The 16506-nt window shown below is 45.8% G+C and overlaps 1 protein-coding gene across 5 annotated transcripts in view; it reads right to left on the bottom strand.

Moving 5' to 3' along the window:
- COL12A1 (collagen type XII alpha 1 chain) overlaps window positions 1–5547 on the bottom strand; it is a 98103-nt gene extending 92556 nt beyond the window's left edge. For 2 of the 5 annotated variants that reach the window (XM_084514906.1, XM_084514909.1), the window contains exons 1-2: window positions 5288–5547; window positions 2685–2792 (exon numbers count right to left, since the gene is read on the bottom strand). In XM_084514906.1, the coding sequence (XP_084371032.1) occupies window positions 2685–2757 (73 nt within the window). In that variant the 5' untranslated portion in view covers window positions 2758–2792; window positions 5288–5547. Of the gene's footprint in view, window positions 1–2684; window positions 2793–5182 lie in introns of all 5 variants that reach the window. The other 3 variants (XM_084514908.1, XM_084514910.1, XM_084514907.1) reach the window with 3 other exon arrangements.
- Window positions 5548–16506: the final 10959 nt, after the last annotated feature.

The raw sequence follows: 16506 nt of genomic DNA, 5'->3' as shown, positions 1-16506 counted from the left end.
ATCCTGGAGTATTTAGGAATGTGAACAGCAGTACCAGATAAACACCAGATCTGCTCCCAGGGGAGACAGAAAAAAAATGAAAGCTGAAAGAAGACAGAAGAACTTTGTTGTTGCTTCCCTCTGCTTTCATGCCACCTTCCCATCCCAGATCAACTTTGACCACATCATATGCTCTTCTCCCTTATCCCCCCTCTCACTTTGTCATCCCACCAAGCGTCTGCATATAGCTCAGGAAAAGAAAATTCATCTCCTGAGACTGCTATAGGGAGAATCAAAGGAATAAAAGAAGAAAAAAAAAAAAAAAAAAGGAGTAAAAAAAAAATGCACAGTCATACAACTGTACTAGCAGCCTGAGAGAGGACTGGTGGGAGAAGACTTTGTCACAGGGTGATGTGGAACTGGGAGGAATAGACAAAAGGGACAAACATCCATAGGAGAAAGTCAGTTCAGCAGACAGGAGTTAAGCTGGAATGAGATCGGAACTATATTCAATGTACAAAATGACACAAAATTAAAGCACAAAGTTAAAACAGTGCAGAAAGATGGACAGCATTGTCAAAAAATAAAAATAATAAAAATAATAATAATTAAAAAAAAAAAAAACACTACAAAAGGCTTTACAACAGCAGTTCTCACTAGAGCAAGTCTTAAGGTATTCCTAGTTTTGAATTTCTATTTTCAGCACCACTATTTCTCACTGCTCTTCCTGCTCAAGACACTTTCCTGTTCTCTACCTTGGAACCTTGGAGCTATGAGAATTTTCACTTAGAAAACCAATCTCTGTAAGTTATGCATTTTACTTAACACAGATTTCTGAAGCAGAGCAATGTCAGTCCTACCCAGGAGTGCTCCATAACTTACAAGATCAGCCTCTGTTCATTCTTCTACTGAACAATGGTGCGTGCTTCACAATGAAAGCTAAACGCACATGGCCAGCTTGACTGATGTATCTAGTTTCAATCTTACAAAATAACTATGTGCTTCTCCAATACATTTTTCTAGCTTTCATCAGCAGTACTCAAACTACAAGTGTTTTAATCCACAACACATCTAAATGAAACACCTTCACCCATATTTTTTGAAATAGTCCACTCCACAATCAACAATGTAGGACAACCGCAACATCACTCAAGCTCCAAACAAGCTCCCTCCTAAAACAGGCAAGAATGCACAAAAACATACACTCCCTTCTTCCATCAAAACCATGCACTTCATCTGTTTTCTCCAGCACAGTGGTCCTGCATTTGAAATGCAACTCTGAAATGACTTTAAATGACCTTTTTAGTTCTTCAGCCAACAACAACGTAGCGTGAGAGGGAGGCAGCAGGCTGATCCTCTCCTAGGGTGACCAGATGTTGTACTAGTAGCAGAAATGCTATACTTTCCAGAAAGCTGGTCTCCTTTATGCCTGCGTGACCCCATGCTAGCAGTTGAGCCGAGGGGGGAAACATCCCAGAGGCATCCCTGACACGCCATGCTTTTAGCAGCCATCAGCCAAGACAGCCAGGTCCAGACACAGACAATTGAGGCAGGCCACAATCAGAAAATTTCTTTCAGCCCGGTACAAAAAGAGGAGCAAGGGAAAAACTGAATTACCAGGCACTGGCTTCTGCTTTTCCCAGTTCAAACCCAGGGCGCACCCTATGATGGAGGTCCCAAAGGTCAGACAAGTCATTTCAACACAGGCTGTTCAACGCAGCCTCAGATCTTTTTACTTCTCCTGGCAGAGCCTGCTAACAGGACTGCTGTTACTGCAACCTGAGCCGTTCAGCCCACGCAGAGGTTACCTCACACTCGATGCTAATCCACCAGGGTGGCAGAGATGCCATGTCAAGAAGGCAAGACTGGCGCAGTGTGTCTCCCCAGGTCTTCAACCCACAGCAGGATGCTGCCTTGGGCTGACAGGCTGACAGGGACCTTAACCTCCAGCAAGACCAGGGGCCCATGAGGAGGAAGAGGAGGAGGAGGAGAAGAAGAAAAAGGCCACTTTGGGGATGACGGTGCCACACGTATGCCAGAGCTATAGGGCCCAGTGGCCACAGCAGTGCCTGGCCCAGGCCCAGACACCCTTTGGTGAACATCTCCCCAGGGACAACCCCCAGACCAGGGCCACCGCAGAGACCAAAGTGTCCCCAAGGAAGGGTCGGGCCACCCCAATGGCTCGGCCGGGGGTCGCCCCGCTGAGCAGGGGTGGCCAGGAGGTGAGGAGGCCGGCCCGAACAAAACACACAGGCGCAGAGAGCCAGACTCTGTTGGAGTATTTTATTTCAGAGCTGCGGGTGGTTTTGGGTGGTGAGTTTCTCATTTCCTCTCTCATCACGACTAACCACAACTGCACAGCCCAGCAGAGCTCCAGCAGGCATGGGGCAGCAGCGTGGGCCCCAGTGGTGCCCAGGGCTCCTCGGGGTGCTGAATTTCCCCCGGAGTGGCCGCCAGCCCACAGGGCGGTGTGGACAGCACACCAGAGAGACAGAGAGAGGGAGCTACATTTCGGCTGACCAGCCGGGAGAAACAGAGCACAGAAGGAGCTGGGCAAGGAAGGAGAGGCGTTTCTCTGAAGGAGAGAAAGAGAGGTGAAGGAGTGACACTCAAAAACAGAGAGGGAGAGAGTTGGCAGCTCGGGCCTGGTGGGAGGTTATCTCACAGGGGGGCACCCCGCGCGAAGGGGCAGGGGGTTCGGTTACCTTCAGCCTCGATGGAGGAGAGGAGGGCAGCTGCACACAGCACAGCCACCGCCGAGCACAGCACTGTCTTCATTTCTGACCTTTCGGCTCACAACAACATGAATGAATCTGCAGCATTGGGGGGGAAAAAAGGGAAGAAAGAAGGACATCAGTCGCATGGATTAGAGGCTCGTGTGGGTGTATTCATGAAATATAAAAAAGATGAACCATGGATTTCACTTTGTTCCCTTATCCCCAGCCCCCACCCACGGGACCAGGTTAAAACCTCTAGACTTGAAAGTCGTCCAGAACTGTGACAGATCTGCATGACTAACTGGAGAGTCTAGTCTCACAATAATGTGCCTTTTGTTACTGATACTTTTCTAATCATGGTAAGTACACAGCTTTGACCTCGTTAGGGTTAATATGATTGGGGAAGCGCGGTGAAGATCCATGCCTCTGCACAGCAGGAGCCAGAAGGGAGCTCCATGACTTCATCGCCGAGTGTGATGATAGCTAATTCAGAGGTCATTTCTGCCTTGAATCAACCAAATGTCTCTTTCAGCTGGGGATTTCATTCGGCTTCTTTTTCATAACTGCTGAAGCACTTAGTTAGCTGGGTTTTAGTGGTCTCAAGGCATCTTGGAAACTGTAATAAAAGTTTTTTTGAGGCATTCTGCCTACAAATGTGCTATTCTTCATTTCTCGAAGGTATGAAATAGATTATACAGAAGTGTGTGTAACACAACTGAAACCTGACACGTCTGTCTAGCCATGATGTTTCAACATCTGATAATTCATTTACACATTCTGAGAGAAAATAGATTTAAAATACACTATAAAGAGCAGGCGGGCGAAAGAGTCTCACAATCACTGCAGGTTGTCTAGCAAAATAGGTGGGATTAGGCAACTTTAATGGCTCGTAGTCACAAGCAGCTATATCTTTTTTACTCTCTATGCTCAAAGTCGTGTCAAACTGCTCCCGATTACTCCAGCAAAACTTCCAAACGATTTTTCTCCTACGTAAGGACCAGTATGTGTGGCCCTTATTACATATGCATATCAGTGTTTCCAAAGTTTGTTTGTTTTTTAGCTCGGGAAGTAGGGGAGGGGTAATTTGTTTGAATAAAGCCATAAATGCATCACATAACATACATCATAATTAGTCTGGAGGAAAGAGAACCCCACAAGCAATTAGGCAACAGATTTTATCATGAAGGTGCCAAGAGCAAAACAAAAGAAAAATACATAAATCATTAGCCATAAATCATAGCAGAAACAGCTGAAGGGGAAAATATTCTTCTGCCATCTAGAGAGCTAACCAGCAAGGCGCATTTAGCAGGCTACCAAAATCCAGGAATGCCTTTCCCGGTTATTGACACTGTGCTTAGCAGTCTTCTGCCGGTCGCCTGCCGGGCAGCTGGGTACACTTGCCTTAGCCAACTAATTATACTACACATAAAATTACCAAGAGCCCAACTAAAAACTAAGCAATCTAAGCAATCATTTCAGTCCAGTGATACAGTGGGGGAACCAAAGAGTAAAATTGACCGTAACGAGTTTCTGACACTAACACAAGGACCAAGGTTAGCATGAGCTTGCTCTGAAAGCTCCAAAATCTTCTCACCACCCTGCGTGGGAAACGGCTGTCCCTGAGCACAGTTTACGCATTCTGCAGTGAGTTTAAGGATCACTTAAACAACGCTTAAAAGGACTTTTGTCCTGGAAATCTTGTGTGAGCTTGGAGTGCCATCTTTTGATCCTCCAGAAGAACAACCAAAATTATTCATCTTGCAAAGGCATCTTGGAGTTCACCACCGCTGCAAGCCTACCGTTCCCAATCTACATTTTTCTTTCATGCAGCAAAACTTCTCAGCCAAAGCATTCACTAGAAACACCTCGTTCCCTTCTCTCAGAGACGTGTGAAAGAAAGCCTGGAAGTGCTGGAGGAGAGGTCTTTGAGCTGGCTCAACAGGGACAAAAGCAACCGTAGGAGCATGACTAAAGGCTTCATCTTAAGAAACCACTTTCAAATAAAATAAATAAAAAGCAACACCAGTAGCAGTCCAACCTCACACCAGTTCAGACTACCAAAGGTAAAGAATTTTACAGACCATGCAGCGAGCAACATTTACCGCTTCCGAGCCGGCAGCAAGACCCTAGAGGACACAGGCAAGCAAACAGACGGGAAAACCCCACGGGCTACCAAAGCCACCAGCCCTGGGAAGGGGCGCAAGAAGGAGAGGGAGCTGCGGGCACCGGGGCAGAGCGCCGGGCTCCAGCCAAAGCCAAAGACACCGCCTCCCCCGGCATTTCGGGACGGGGCCGAGGGGACGGGGTCCCCCGCGTCCCTCCAGGCTGCCAGCAGCCCCCGGCCCCCGCTGTGCCCCCTTCCAGCCTTCCTCCATCACCGCCACCCTCAGCCTACGGAGCATCGCCCGCGCGGTGCACATGGAGCGGCGGCGGAGGGGGGCGGCCGGGGAAGGATGGGGGGTCCCCGCTGCCGGGCAGGCACAGACCTTCGGGGCCGGCTGCGGGGTGCCGGGGAGGCTCGTCCCGCGGTGCCCGCAGCCGTCGGAGCCGGAGGAAAGGAGGAGGAGGAAAGGATGAAGCTCCAGGGGCACCTGGTGGAGGGAGCGGCGCGTAGCAGCGGCGGCTCGCTCGGCGTAGCTCCCGGCCGGCGTGCGGGGTCCGTCGGGGAAGACTTGCCTCCTCCAAGTGGGAAGAGCCTCTTCTCAATCTGCTCCTTAATAGAGGGCTGTTCCCAACGCTCAATTTACCCTCGTAAGCGGTTACGAAACTGCAGGGAAGGTGGACTGCTGCCACCGGATGATATATGCGCCGCTCTGCTCCAGCGAGGGAAGGGGATCCGCTGCTGGAAACTGGCGCATACCTCCGCGCATTCCTGCGGCATGAGGCGGCCGGGCGCCGCGGCAGCGCGCCCGGGGGCAGGGGCCCGGCCCGCCGCCCCCTCCCTGCCCCGCTCCGGCCGAGCGGTGGAAAAACTGAGTCCCGGGGGGGGATAGGAACGGGGAGGGGGTCCCACAGTGACCCTCCCGACCCGCTGTGTAACCAGCGACAGATATATGTTAACACCTCCCAACCCTTCCCCCCCGACGTGTTTCGCCTGGGGGGCAAGCCCTTGCCCCTTGCCCCTAAATGTTGGGAGCCTCGAGCTCAAAGCGCACTCCTCGAAGGCAGGCAGCCCCCCTGGGCTCCCGGGGGTCGCACCGCGGGTGGGGACACGAAGGGAGGGGGACATCAAGAGGGGGGATACAGGACATACAGGACACGTAGACCCCTGCTGGGGGCTCGCTCCCGCACCCCTTGGAAGAAGGAAAACCAATAAACCACGGGGATCTCCGCGCTCACCCCTTGGGGACGAAGGGAAAAGGGGGCGAGAACGCGGTCGAGGGACGCGGGGTGCTGCCCCCCTGCCCCATACGCCTCCCACCCTATATGCCCCATACGCCCCCCGCCCTATACACCCCATACGCCGCGGGGCTGCGCCATTCGCGGTGCGGCGGCGCCTCCTGGCGGCACGGCGCGGGCACGGCGCTGCAGGTGCGGGAGCGGGGCGGCGGGACGATGATAAAACCAATTAATAGGATAGTAATTACTAGGATTGTAAATAAAATCATTGAATAAAATAATTATCATTATCCTAAATACAAGCAATTCATATATATATGTGTATATATATATATATACAATTCACCTGGAAAACAAAATGTTAAAAGCTGCAGAAAGGGGCAGATGAAGGTGGAGGGGAGAAATCTTGCAAAACTGAGGAGCACCGACACCTCTGGGAGGTCTGTTTGGAAGAGGTCTGTAAGATTTCAGCAGCGTGTTGGCCCCCGTCAGCTTTTTGCATGCACGTGAAGCTCCGAGCAGTCAGGACAGGGTCCAGCTGGGGTCGAAGTGCCAGATAGCGGAGATTGATAGTGTGCTGGAGGAAGGCTCCCGGGCCCTTTTCCGCAGGACTGGGAGATCAAGGACGTGTCGACGGAAGGACATGTCCCTCCTGAGCTGAATTCAGCTGTCTTCATCTCTGCGGCAGTCCCGCCATCTGCATGCGGACCCACATGCTGAAAAGAAAGTGATAACCAGAAGACATGCGCTGACATTTCCAGACACTTTGGAAGTGAGTCAGCTGCTCTTAGGGACATGCCACGGCTTCAGCTGTCTGGTATTGATAAAATGTGCTTCCCAAAAGCAGCATCTCCTTCACCGATAAACTGTCAGATGCTCTTGACCTATTGACCCTCTTGCCCAGCTGTTGAGTTGGATTTTTTCCTTCAGCATTTTGGCATAAGGAATTTAATTTCTTCCTATCCAGATCTGATATACGGAAAGGCAGTATTTCTAAGAAATTCATTTTGAGTTTTTAATTTTAATTTCATTTCCTGAGCAAACATGCCAAGAACACCAATATAAATGTGGTATGTCACGGGAACAATAGCTTCAGAAGAATGGACATAGGGGCTTGTGAGAAGATATCCTTCACAGGAAGTGAATTAATGCAAACGAGGTATTTTTTATCACTTGCGCACCAAGACTGCTTTTTATAATGTGCTCTGGATTTCTCCATCATAGGATGACCAAGATTTTGCATTTGTTAAAATCAATTAATGCCAACAATGAGAAAAGAAGAGAATATGTGTTATTCCATTTAAAATACAAATCACTCAGAACAATTGTTTTTATATGTATAAACACTTTGCTACTAATGTTACAACTGAATTAACGTGAGCGAAAGTGCTGGAATCAGCGGGTCTGATGGAGGGGCAAGGACCTCACAGCCACCAGTGGGATGATGCATGATGACATATGTATGATGTATATATGACGAGAGCACTCTCCCCCTTCCCTCACAGCTGAGCTTTGCTCAATTTCCTGGAGTGAAATAAGGCTCAGGATGGCAAGAGCAAATAATTCATTGATTCCTAGGGCAGCAGGACTTCATTCTTACCTTTAACTGACCATACTAACCATGCTCCCGCTCATTTACATGCAAAACACACCAACCAACTGCACTGAGAGCTCGTGCTGCTGTATATCACAGCAATTAAAAGGCAAAATGGGTTGTTTTTAATCAGCTCTGTTGCTATGTACATTCATAGTCTGAGTACATAATATGTGATGCAGAAGGCATTTCTGAAATGCATAAACATTTACTAACACTCTCCTGTCTGCTTGTTTCCTAGACAAGTGTTAAACACATTAAGACCATGCACTCCAGCTCTGCCATTTTCTTTGCTCTTTAAACTGAATAAAATGAGACCTTATGACAAATTTAAAAGTAAAAAAATCAAAACGTGAACTTGTATTTATACTTTTTAAAATGTTTCCCATTTCTCATGTGGGTATGTGGTAGTGGTTTTGCAGGTATCCAGGGATTCCTTAGAAAATTTGGAATAGTTTGGGGTCTAGAGTAAATTAGGATACTTTGTGCTTCTGGCATTTTTCCTTGTTTCCTCGGGCTGTATTGCCAGGGCAGAATAAAACAGGACGTTCTGCATTTCAGCACTGTAAACCTTGAATATCATTTTCCATGTGGATATCACACTAGATTTTGCTTCTGTGGCTTCCCAACAGCCAGTTGCAGCTGCTTTTATGTACGAACATGATAAATGCCTTTACTCATATGTACGCCAACATATGTGTAAGCTTTACGCAGCAGAAGAATCCAAAAAGTGTCAGCTCCTTGAACATTAAACACTGAAAGGATGCAGCATTTAGTGCTGCTACACGGGCAAAGCTGTGCTGCTACCAGTGCCCTCCATGCACCGACCCCGTAGGTACTTTGCTGGTTTGTCACCGCATCTGTCACCACATTGTATGGGAATTAGGCATTGCCTTAATGCCGTCATTTAGGAGGCCCGTTCTTCCCTTACAACACAAAGGTTGACCTTTTCAGCGTGTTGTTTATTCCTTTCTAAATCAGCCATAAAGCCAGTATTGCACGGTATTATATCTGTATCCATCAAATGCTGAAGGAAAAATACATCAAACTGCTTCCTGCAGGCCCTGCCTTCTCTGAGAGATTTCCAGTCAATGGCATGAGAGGAACTCAGCCTGGTGTTTATTTATTTGGATAATTTCACTTCAGAGCTGGTATTCAGAGAGCAGTACTGGTTTGACCTCTCGTAATGAGGAATGGCTTCTTGTACTAACTGCGTTCACAGAGGACTGGTTCTGTCTCAAATCCACTCATTTACTGAAGCAGTGCCCCTGCAGAGTGTTACAGCTATGAAATAATTATCTACCTCACCAGGTATTTTCCATAGCAACTATTTATTAATTTAATTTCTATAACCGATTTTTCCCATCGTGTAATACTCTGGAAGTAAGGAATGATCATGGCACCAAGTAAGCAGAGCTGGGAAAGTAAATAAATCATTCAAATGCAGAGGTATAAATAGAAGAGAACAGGCCTTCTAGTGCAATTGTGGAGTCTTATAAAAGCCTGTTTAAAAGTTTAAAAATCATCAGCCACTGGCTGCTACTTGCAGAACAACACAGAAGTGTCTGAGTTTAATTCAAGTACAATAAAAGTTCAATAGCCATGAGCTCCCTTACATTTGGTAACCCTTCAACTCTTCCAATGTAGTCACCCACTACAAAGAAGCAGATGATATTAATCCACAGCAAGGTGTGAAATGGTGCAGTGCCAGGCTCTGAAGCTGAACATTTTGCTAATTCTTCTCAGTACATCTATATCAATAAAATATAATTATATACTGTGACAGCAGGGTCTGTGTAGGCGGTATGTAGGCTTATGGGAAAGGAAAGCTTGTGCCTGCAAGGACAAGACATTCAAAGTTCAAGCTGCATGACCTAATGAGTGACCTGATTACATTGTTGCAGACAAGAGAATAATTAATGATACTGGAGGAATTTTAAGGCTGAATGCCTTGTCATGAGGCTGGGCACTGATGCTGTCCTTCTCTCCCCAGAAGTCACAAAAGGGTCTGAGAGTAGGAAGGGATGCGGCGATTCCCCTGGCTGAGGAGCAGGTTGGAGCTGCCAATGCCCAGTTTGTGCTGCCCTCTCTTCCTGATATGCATCTTTCCACGAAGGTTTAGAGGATTTAAATGTCAGCCCCAAACTTCCTGCAAGTTCAGCAGGACAAACAGTCAAAAGCTTAAATACTTACTAGTGAATCTGATATGAATGCTTGGAACCGTAAGAAATGAGGCTGGAAATGATGCTGAAAGGCCATTTAGTTCATCCCCCATTATTTAAAGTACACTAAGGCTGCAAAGAGAAATCCTCCATACTACTACACTTAGGGAAGCCATTCCTTAATGGCTGGCAATAGCTAATAACTTGTTTTGTCACTATCACAGGAAACCCTTGTTGATGAGCATGGAAATTTTGACCTTTTGTGGGAAAAAAGTCCAGCAAGCAAATCAAGAGTCAAGCACAAGTATTAAAGGAATCTGCCTAGGAATCACCTGTCTGGACATTTATGAACTCCATTCAAGCTAACTTCAGAAAAAAACAAGAAATTTGTTTCTCCTGCACAACTCATAATTGTCTAGAAAATAAGGGGGGAAATACAAGGAGCAAAGCAATGCAGATTTAAACTGCTACTTTTTAATGCAGCCTTGTGGCTGCTGCTTCCCAATATGTTGAATGCTGACAGTTCCAAATACCAGAACATAAGATTTATTTGGATTATAAATAGATGTTGCCCTGTGCTTCAGTATCAGAAGCACTCTGTTGTGTAAACAGAAAACAATTGGGTTTTGTTTCTGCTATTAAAGGTTACTTGAAAGCTCCTACCCACACTGTGCTGGCAGCCTTTTTCACCTGTGTCTCTCTCATGCATCAACACCTCCAGAGTTTGCAGAGAGCCTTTGCAGGACACTGTTAAAATGTCTCCTCTTGTGTGCCCTTTCCTCCACTCTCTTGGATGCTTTCCCTCTGGCCTCACTACCGTGTCAGTTTTTAGTCACTCCAGTTTATTGAACATGTCTCATTTCTGGCGCTGTCCTGATTTCTGTTGTGATGTATTCTTGGTCTGCAGAAATGGGCTTGCTGCTAGCTCTTTTTTTATTGTTATTACAAAAAAAAAAAAAAAAAAAAAAAAAAAAAAATCTGCAATCTGCATAGTATTTTTAAACAAACAGCTTTTCAGGTACAAGGTACTCAGTTACACCCTGAAACACCGCTCAGCTTTATTCCATCATGATCCTCTTCCCCAGTTAAGAAGAGCAGCATTTACTGGATGAAGTATCTTTCTTTATGCCAGAAGTATCTGATTGGACCTAATTTTCTAATAAAAACTGCAGAATCTCCTTCTCTAACCTCTGGAAAGGCTGCAAGGGCAGAGGGTGTTGGGGCCTTGCCATCGCAGCTTTGCTGCTCAGTACATTGACTGCACCCATTGCTCTGTCCTGCACTTCGGGTGGCATTCAGCTCTGGGTTAAGACGCTCACATTTAGGTGCCCGCATGTGAACCCAGCACCTAAACTCTCACCGTAGCTGATGAAGACCCAGTTAACAAAACCAGCAGTGCCTGCGCAGCCTGGCCACCCTCCGTCCACAGGGCCTGGCTCAGCTGCTGATGCCCAGGATGCTCTGGATGGCTCCAGGACCAAGTGTAGGCAACTGGATTGAGCACTTTTACTTTCTGTCCCTGGTATTTTTGTCAGCCAAGTCCTTTGTCAGTGGCATGCTCTGTAGTCTGCTCATCTAAATACCTACTCATTGGGAACCTGAATGAGACCAGCAAGTGGGCCTGATGTTGATCAGCAGTTTGTTGGATGGTTAGTAGTAGTTTGCAGTCCCTACCCAACTGCTTTTGGCTCTAGACCCGAACAGAGAGGCAAGGATTGTGACAGAGGTTGTGACAGCCTCTCTAAAACACATCATATGCAACTTCCGCTGCTTAGTAACACAGATGACGTGTCTCCTGCTCCATTCCCAAGTGTTGTGACTTCCTGTCAGAAAATGCATTTACACCCCTCAACTAATTAAGCTGAGGTAACCAAAAGTTGCTGTTCCCCTCTTCTTTTCCCAGAAATCTGGAAGTATGTTTGAGCGCTAGTTCCAGAAAAAATAAAATCCTTCAGAGTTGTTGTCGTAAGATTGTTTCTATTATTTGTATGGCTTTAATAGAAGAGAATTTCTTGGTATTGCTCTTCTAAAAAATCAGGCTATTTATGTAAATGCCTGAATATGAGCTTAGGAGGCTAACTTTAGGCACTTGGTTCAGAAAATCACCACCGTAGGGAGAAGGTGCACCAGCCTCCCAGTGCCATGACATGGTGGCCCCAGGGCCACACCCCCCGAGCAGCACGTATTAGCACATCCCACTATATTTAGCAAGATGTGCCCAGCTGCTCCTAAGAGGTCACTGAATAAACCTTGATAACAAAGTTGGCCTGGCTCCTTTGGGGCTTGTAGCTTCCCACTGGGCAATAGAGATCGTTAAGAAGTTTTAATTATATAATTCCCTTTTGCATAGTGTTGCGGCAGATAAGATTGCAAGTATGTGTCAGCCTTTCCATTATAAATTTCAGGTCCCGAGGCATTAGTCATCCAGAGTAAGTGCTCATGTGGAGATGAAACAACGTGGAATCATTTTGATACTAAATAAACAGAGATAATTCAACTAGTTAAAGAGCATGTTTGTAGCTTAAAGGTCCTGCAGAAATCCCAGCCTCCTCCCTGCACTCCTGCAGGAACAGGAGCTGCTCAGGGGGATTGGGAGCCACCTATTTCAGCAGGTGGGGCAAGCTCCGGCAGCGCTGAATCTCCCTCCCTCTCTTTTTCCACAAAGCATCCGTGAATATCTATGCATAACATTACTGTCACGTTGATGAGAATGAACCCAGGAGATTTGCATGAACGTGCTTAGAGGGATCTTCATTTGGTAGTACAAACATCAAGGGCAGATCGCATACTTCAGTTCCTGCACAGCCCAGTTTTCTTAGTAAAAATGGAAAACTTCTGTGGAAAATGAAAGACAGCCATCTACAAGTATTTAATTTTTTGCTGCTGTTTCAGATTTTGTTAAAACTGGACAACAAACCACATGTCTCTTTCAACCCTGAGAAAGTTCTCTACCAAATATTTAATACAAATAAATTAAGACAGCACAAGCTGTTTCTGGGTCTTTGTGGCAGCTGACACACTTATAAAGCACATATAAAGCATCTCCACTGAATACCTCACTGTTCTTTTCAAGGAAAACTTTCCTCTGCTGTTGCTGGTGCACAGGGAGCTGCATCTGTAGCTGAACCTCACAGGCAGCCTTGAGAAGAGAGTTATTTCTTAATATAGCTCTAATGATAGAGAAACTTTTTTGTTAGACTGATATATCACAAGACACACTACTCCTATTTTACTTCTCCATTAGCTATCAAACAAGTATTGATCGCAGAGGAACAAGAGCACCTATTCTGCAATACGCTTTATGAAGCAATACTGTAAAAATTCAGTCACCTCATTTGGTGTTTTTAACAATTATATTTAGGAAGTTTTAAATCAGGTATCTCTAAACCTCCCAGCCTCCTGTCTTCTTTTCCGCTGTAGCTTCTTCCAAATTCTGCTATATGTAAAGCTTATAAATCATTTGAACTTCCTTGATCATTCCTTTCCTGTTTATTTCCATGACCACCAGATATCATCTTGTCTTCCTGCAACCAGCAAAGATTTGACAAGACAGGGGACAGACAGTTTCTCCAGAAAAATTTGGTTGTAACAGTAAAATATTGCAGAGGAATAGGAAAGATAATTACAAACAGGAGAAGAAAGATCCTTACCATTCTGAAAGTTCAGATTGGTGGGCTGGAAACTCATAGACAGAAGCACTTTAGAAAAGGACAGACTCATCCATCTTCAGCAGTTTTCTCTAGGACTCTGCAGGCTATTTGCAATGGGAAAGAATATTTTGGTCACAGGCAGTCGCAGTCCCAGTGGAGCTGAGACCAGGACTGTCAGGCTGGGGACTGCACAGGAGACAGACTTCCCTCAAGTCCCTCATCAGTCCTACGAGTGAATTGAGCTTCCCACAACAACACGGGGATCTTGACCACGTAGTTGTTGCAGGGAGGAATGTACCTTATTGAGAAAACCGAGAAAAAGCCTGTGATCAGTTCGCCTAATAGAAAACCTGTGACCAACAAGAATAAATGTTGAGAAATATTGAGACAAGACCAAAATGTATCTGACAGCTTGTCTGCACTGCCCACTGAGCTTGAAGTCCTGAATACTCACATTGAGAAAACCAGCACAACACAGCCAAGGGATCCTTCTCAGGCTGTGTTTCTGGACTAGCCATTATTTTTCCAGCAGTTCTGACTGAGTACTGTAAAAAATAAGTGAAAGGGCTCAGGCAAGTTAGATTAAAAGGTGTTATTATTAAAAGGAACTTTAAAAAAAAAAATCACAAGTATGCACATGAAAGTTATGTTGGTTCTGACTTACTCATCACCTACACACCTCACTTAGGGTCAAGTCAGGTTGATCAGATTGATTTCACATGTCTTTGATTCATGCTGGCAACTGTGAAGCTCAATCTCCAGCTCTTTCATTTGTAATGAAATGGGGAAAGAATGGGAGAATAAGGAAGTATAGCTTCCAAAAGATGCCAAAATAAATTCAGCATGCCTGCTTCTTGTTCAGAGCAGCAATACCCAATGTAAGCAACATTAGAAAAAGTGGTATTTTTACTCTAGGATTGGGGAAAAAAAAAAAGAGAGAGAAAGAAAAAAAAAGCATAGACAAGATCATACACTTAGGAGATCTCTGGTGTTTTCCTCTGAGTTTGTGAACATTTTTTTCATGCTGTCTTTTAGGAAGCTGGTGCTGTGATATTGTGTATTATTAGTCATCAGACTTCTACTGGGGAAATGTTTGTGTGCGCCAGGCCTCTTGGGTTTATACATACCTTCAGCAGCCAAGAAAACGCAGCCCGGGGCACAGTTCTAGGAGTAGATAGTCCTGAGCCATCTTCCTGATGGAGAAAGTAAAACATGGTCTGTACGTCTGGAGTCCCAGAAAGGGATGCTTAAACTAGAAAAACAATTCTTTGGATTTAATTTTGATGTTTCATCTGTCTGATTACAATTCAAATATCCACTTCTCTTACAGTAGCATGAACTATTTTTCTGTTCTGCCAAAGCTGGCACACTAGTAAGCTTTCTTTGTTAAGCTTAAAACAATGCAAACTTAACAAGTTAAATAATGAAAAATAGGGTGGCAGAGATGGCGTACTCATCACTTATCCAGCAGAAGGCATTCTCTGTATTTTCGGGGTGACATTTGGAATAATCCAGCTCAGTGGAGCCCAGGACAGTGTTCTCTGTCTTCAACTCCAAGAGGCTTTCCCATCTTCTCAAGTATAACATCGCCAAAATCATAGCTACCATTCCCAATAACATGAAAAACTAAAAATAAAGGTTATGTGAACTAGTGGTTCCCATTTTGGGAAACAGAAAATACTCCGCACATAAATCAAAACCAGGGCTGCAGTAAAGTAGCAATATTGCATATCAGCTTAATGCCTAGCTCCAGAAAATACTGATGGAAGGGCAGTAACCACAGGCTGAACAGAGGACAGGCATTTCCCTGCTCACCTTCAGTGGCCCATGGGCTGCTCCCACCACTGTGGATCTCCTATGGGGGCATCAGCCCAGCACCAGGACCACGATCCCCTCTGTTACAAGAGTGGCCAAGCCAGGCACGTTGTTGTTTAAATAGCAATTCCCTTGCCCTCGTTGTTGGCCTTCAGTGCTAAACATTTCCCTCGTGCCTGGCTTTGCTTTGACTTCCGAAACAGCTTTTTGTCAGCAGGCAGCTTCTGGCTCGGTTGCAGTTAACACCAGCAGGCTCAGTCTATAAATCCAGGTGACGTTGCTGCACAAAGACCTCTCTGCTGGCTTGCTTTGCGCTGCTCCACCAGCAAAGCTGCTGCAACAGCACCGCTCACAGCTGCTGAGCGGCAAGAGCAAGGAAGGCTGCATGCTCTGCTAGGTCGCACACAGAAATGCACGCTTCACTGCCTACCTGATAACAGGATCCTTATAATTTATGCTATTTTAAAACAGATTCCCACACCCCAAACACTGCATAGAGACTACCATTGAGGGGTATTTTCCCCTCACACACCTTTTGAAGATCTTTTATTCTGCTCAAGTTCAGAGCGTAGTGCCTCTTCCCTTCCCGGTTGCCTCAAGTTTACAAGCATATTCTGGTTCTCCAGGAGAGCAATGAAAAATTCTCAAACAATTTAATCCAGAAGAGGCTTAAAATAGCACTGTCACGGGAAGCTAGATTTTTGTGCTCACTGTCACATTTTGGAAGACCCACTGTTTCTTTGAGACAATGGTTTATTTTTTTTTAGAAGCTTTATTTGTTGCACAGACAACATCAGACTAACAAGGACATAGAGGGGAAACAGATGAGTGTTTGTTATTGTAGACGGCAGCAACAGATGGAGACACTGACTGGAATTCTGAGATTCCACCCCTGACATGTGCCTCTCACCTCCCTGGACTATTAAAAAAAAAAGTTCCACACATGGAATCGCACAGTGATCTCAGAGAACAATGCAATATATGCTGTGAGAATGGCGTTTCCAAAATACACCCTTCTGGGATATGGCCCAACATTTCATTTCCACCTCAGAATGTGGGATAAGATTCAAACACTTTTGAACGCTGCCCCTGCCAGTTATCTGGATTGTTTGCCTTCAGACAATCAAGACAAGTTCAAGCACACACAATGAAGCGCAACTTGACAGCAAGACTACAAAGGTACATTGTGCTTAGGAACATAAAACCTAGCTGGGATGCTCAGCTAACAGTGGTTCTCAGAAATGCTCTTC

The sequence above is a fragment of the Aythya ferina genome, assembly GCF_964211825.1.
Source record: "Aythya ferina genome assembly, chromosome: 3".
Classification (NCBI taxonomy): Eukaryota; Metazoa; Chordata; class Aves; order Anseriformes; family Anatidae; genus Aythya; species Aythya ferina.
Note: the sequence above shows the minus strand (reverse complement) of the source record. Positions and strands in the feature narration are given on the sequence as shown.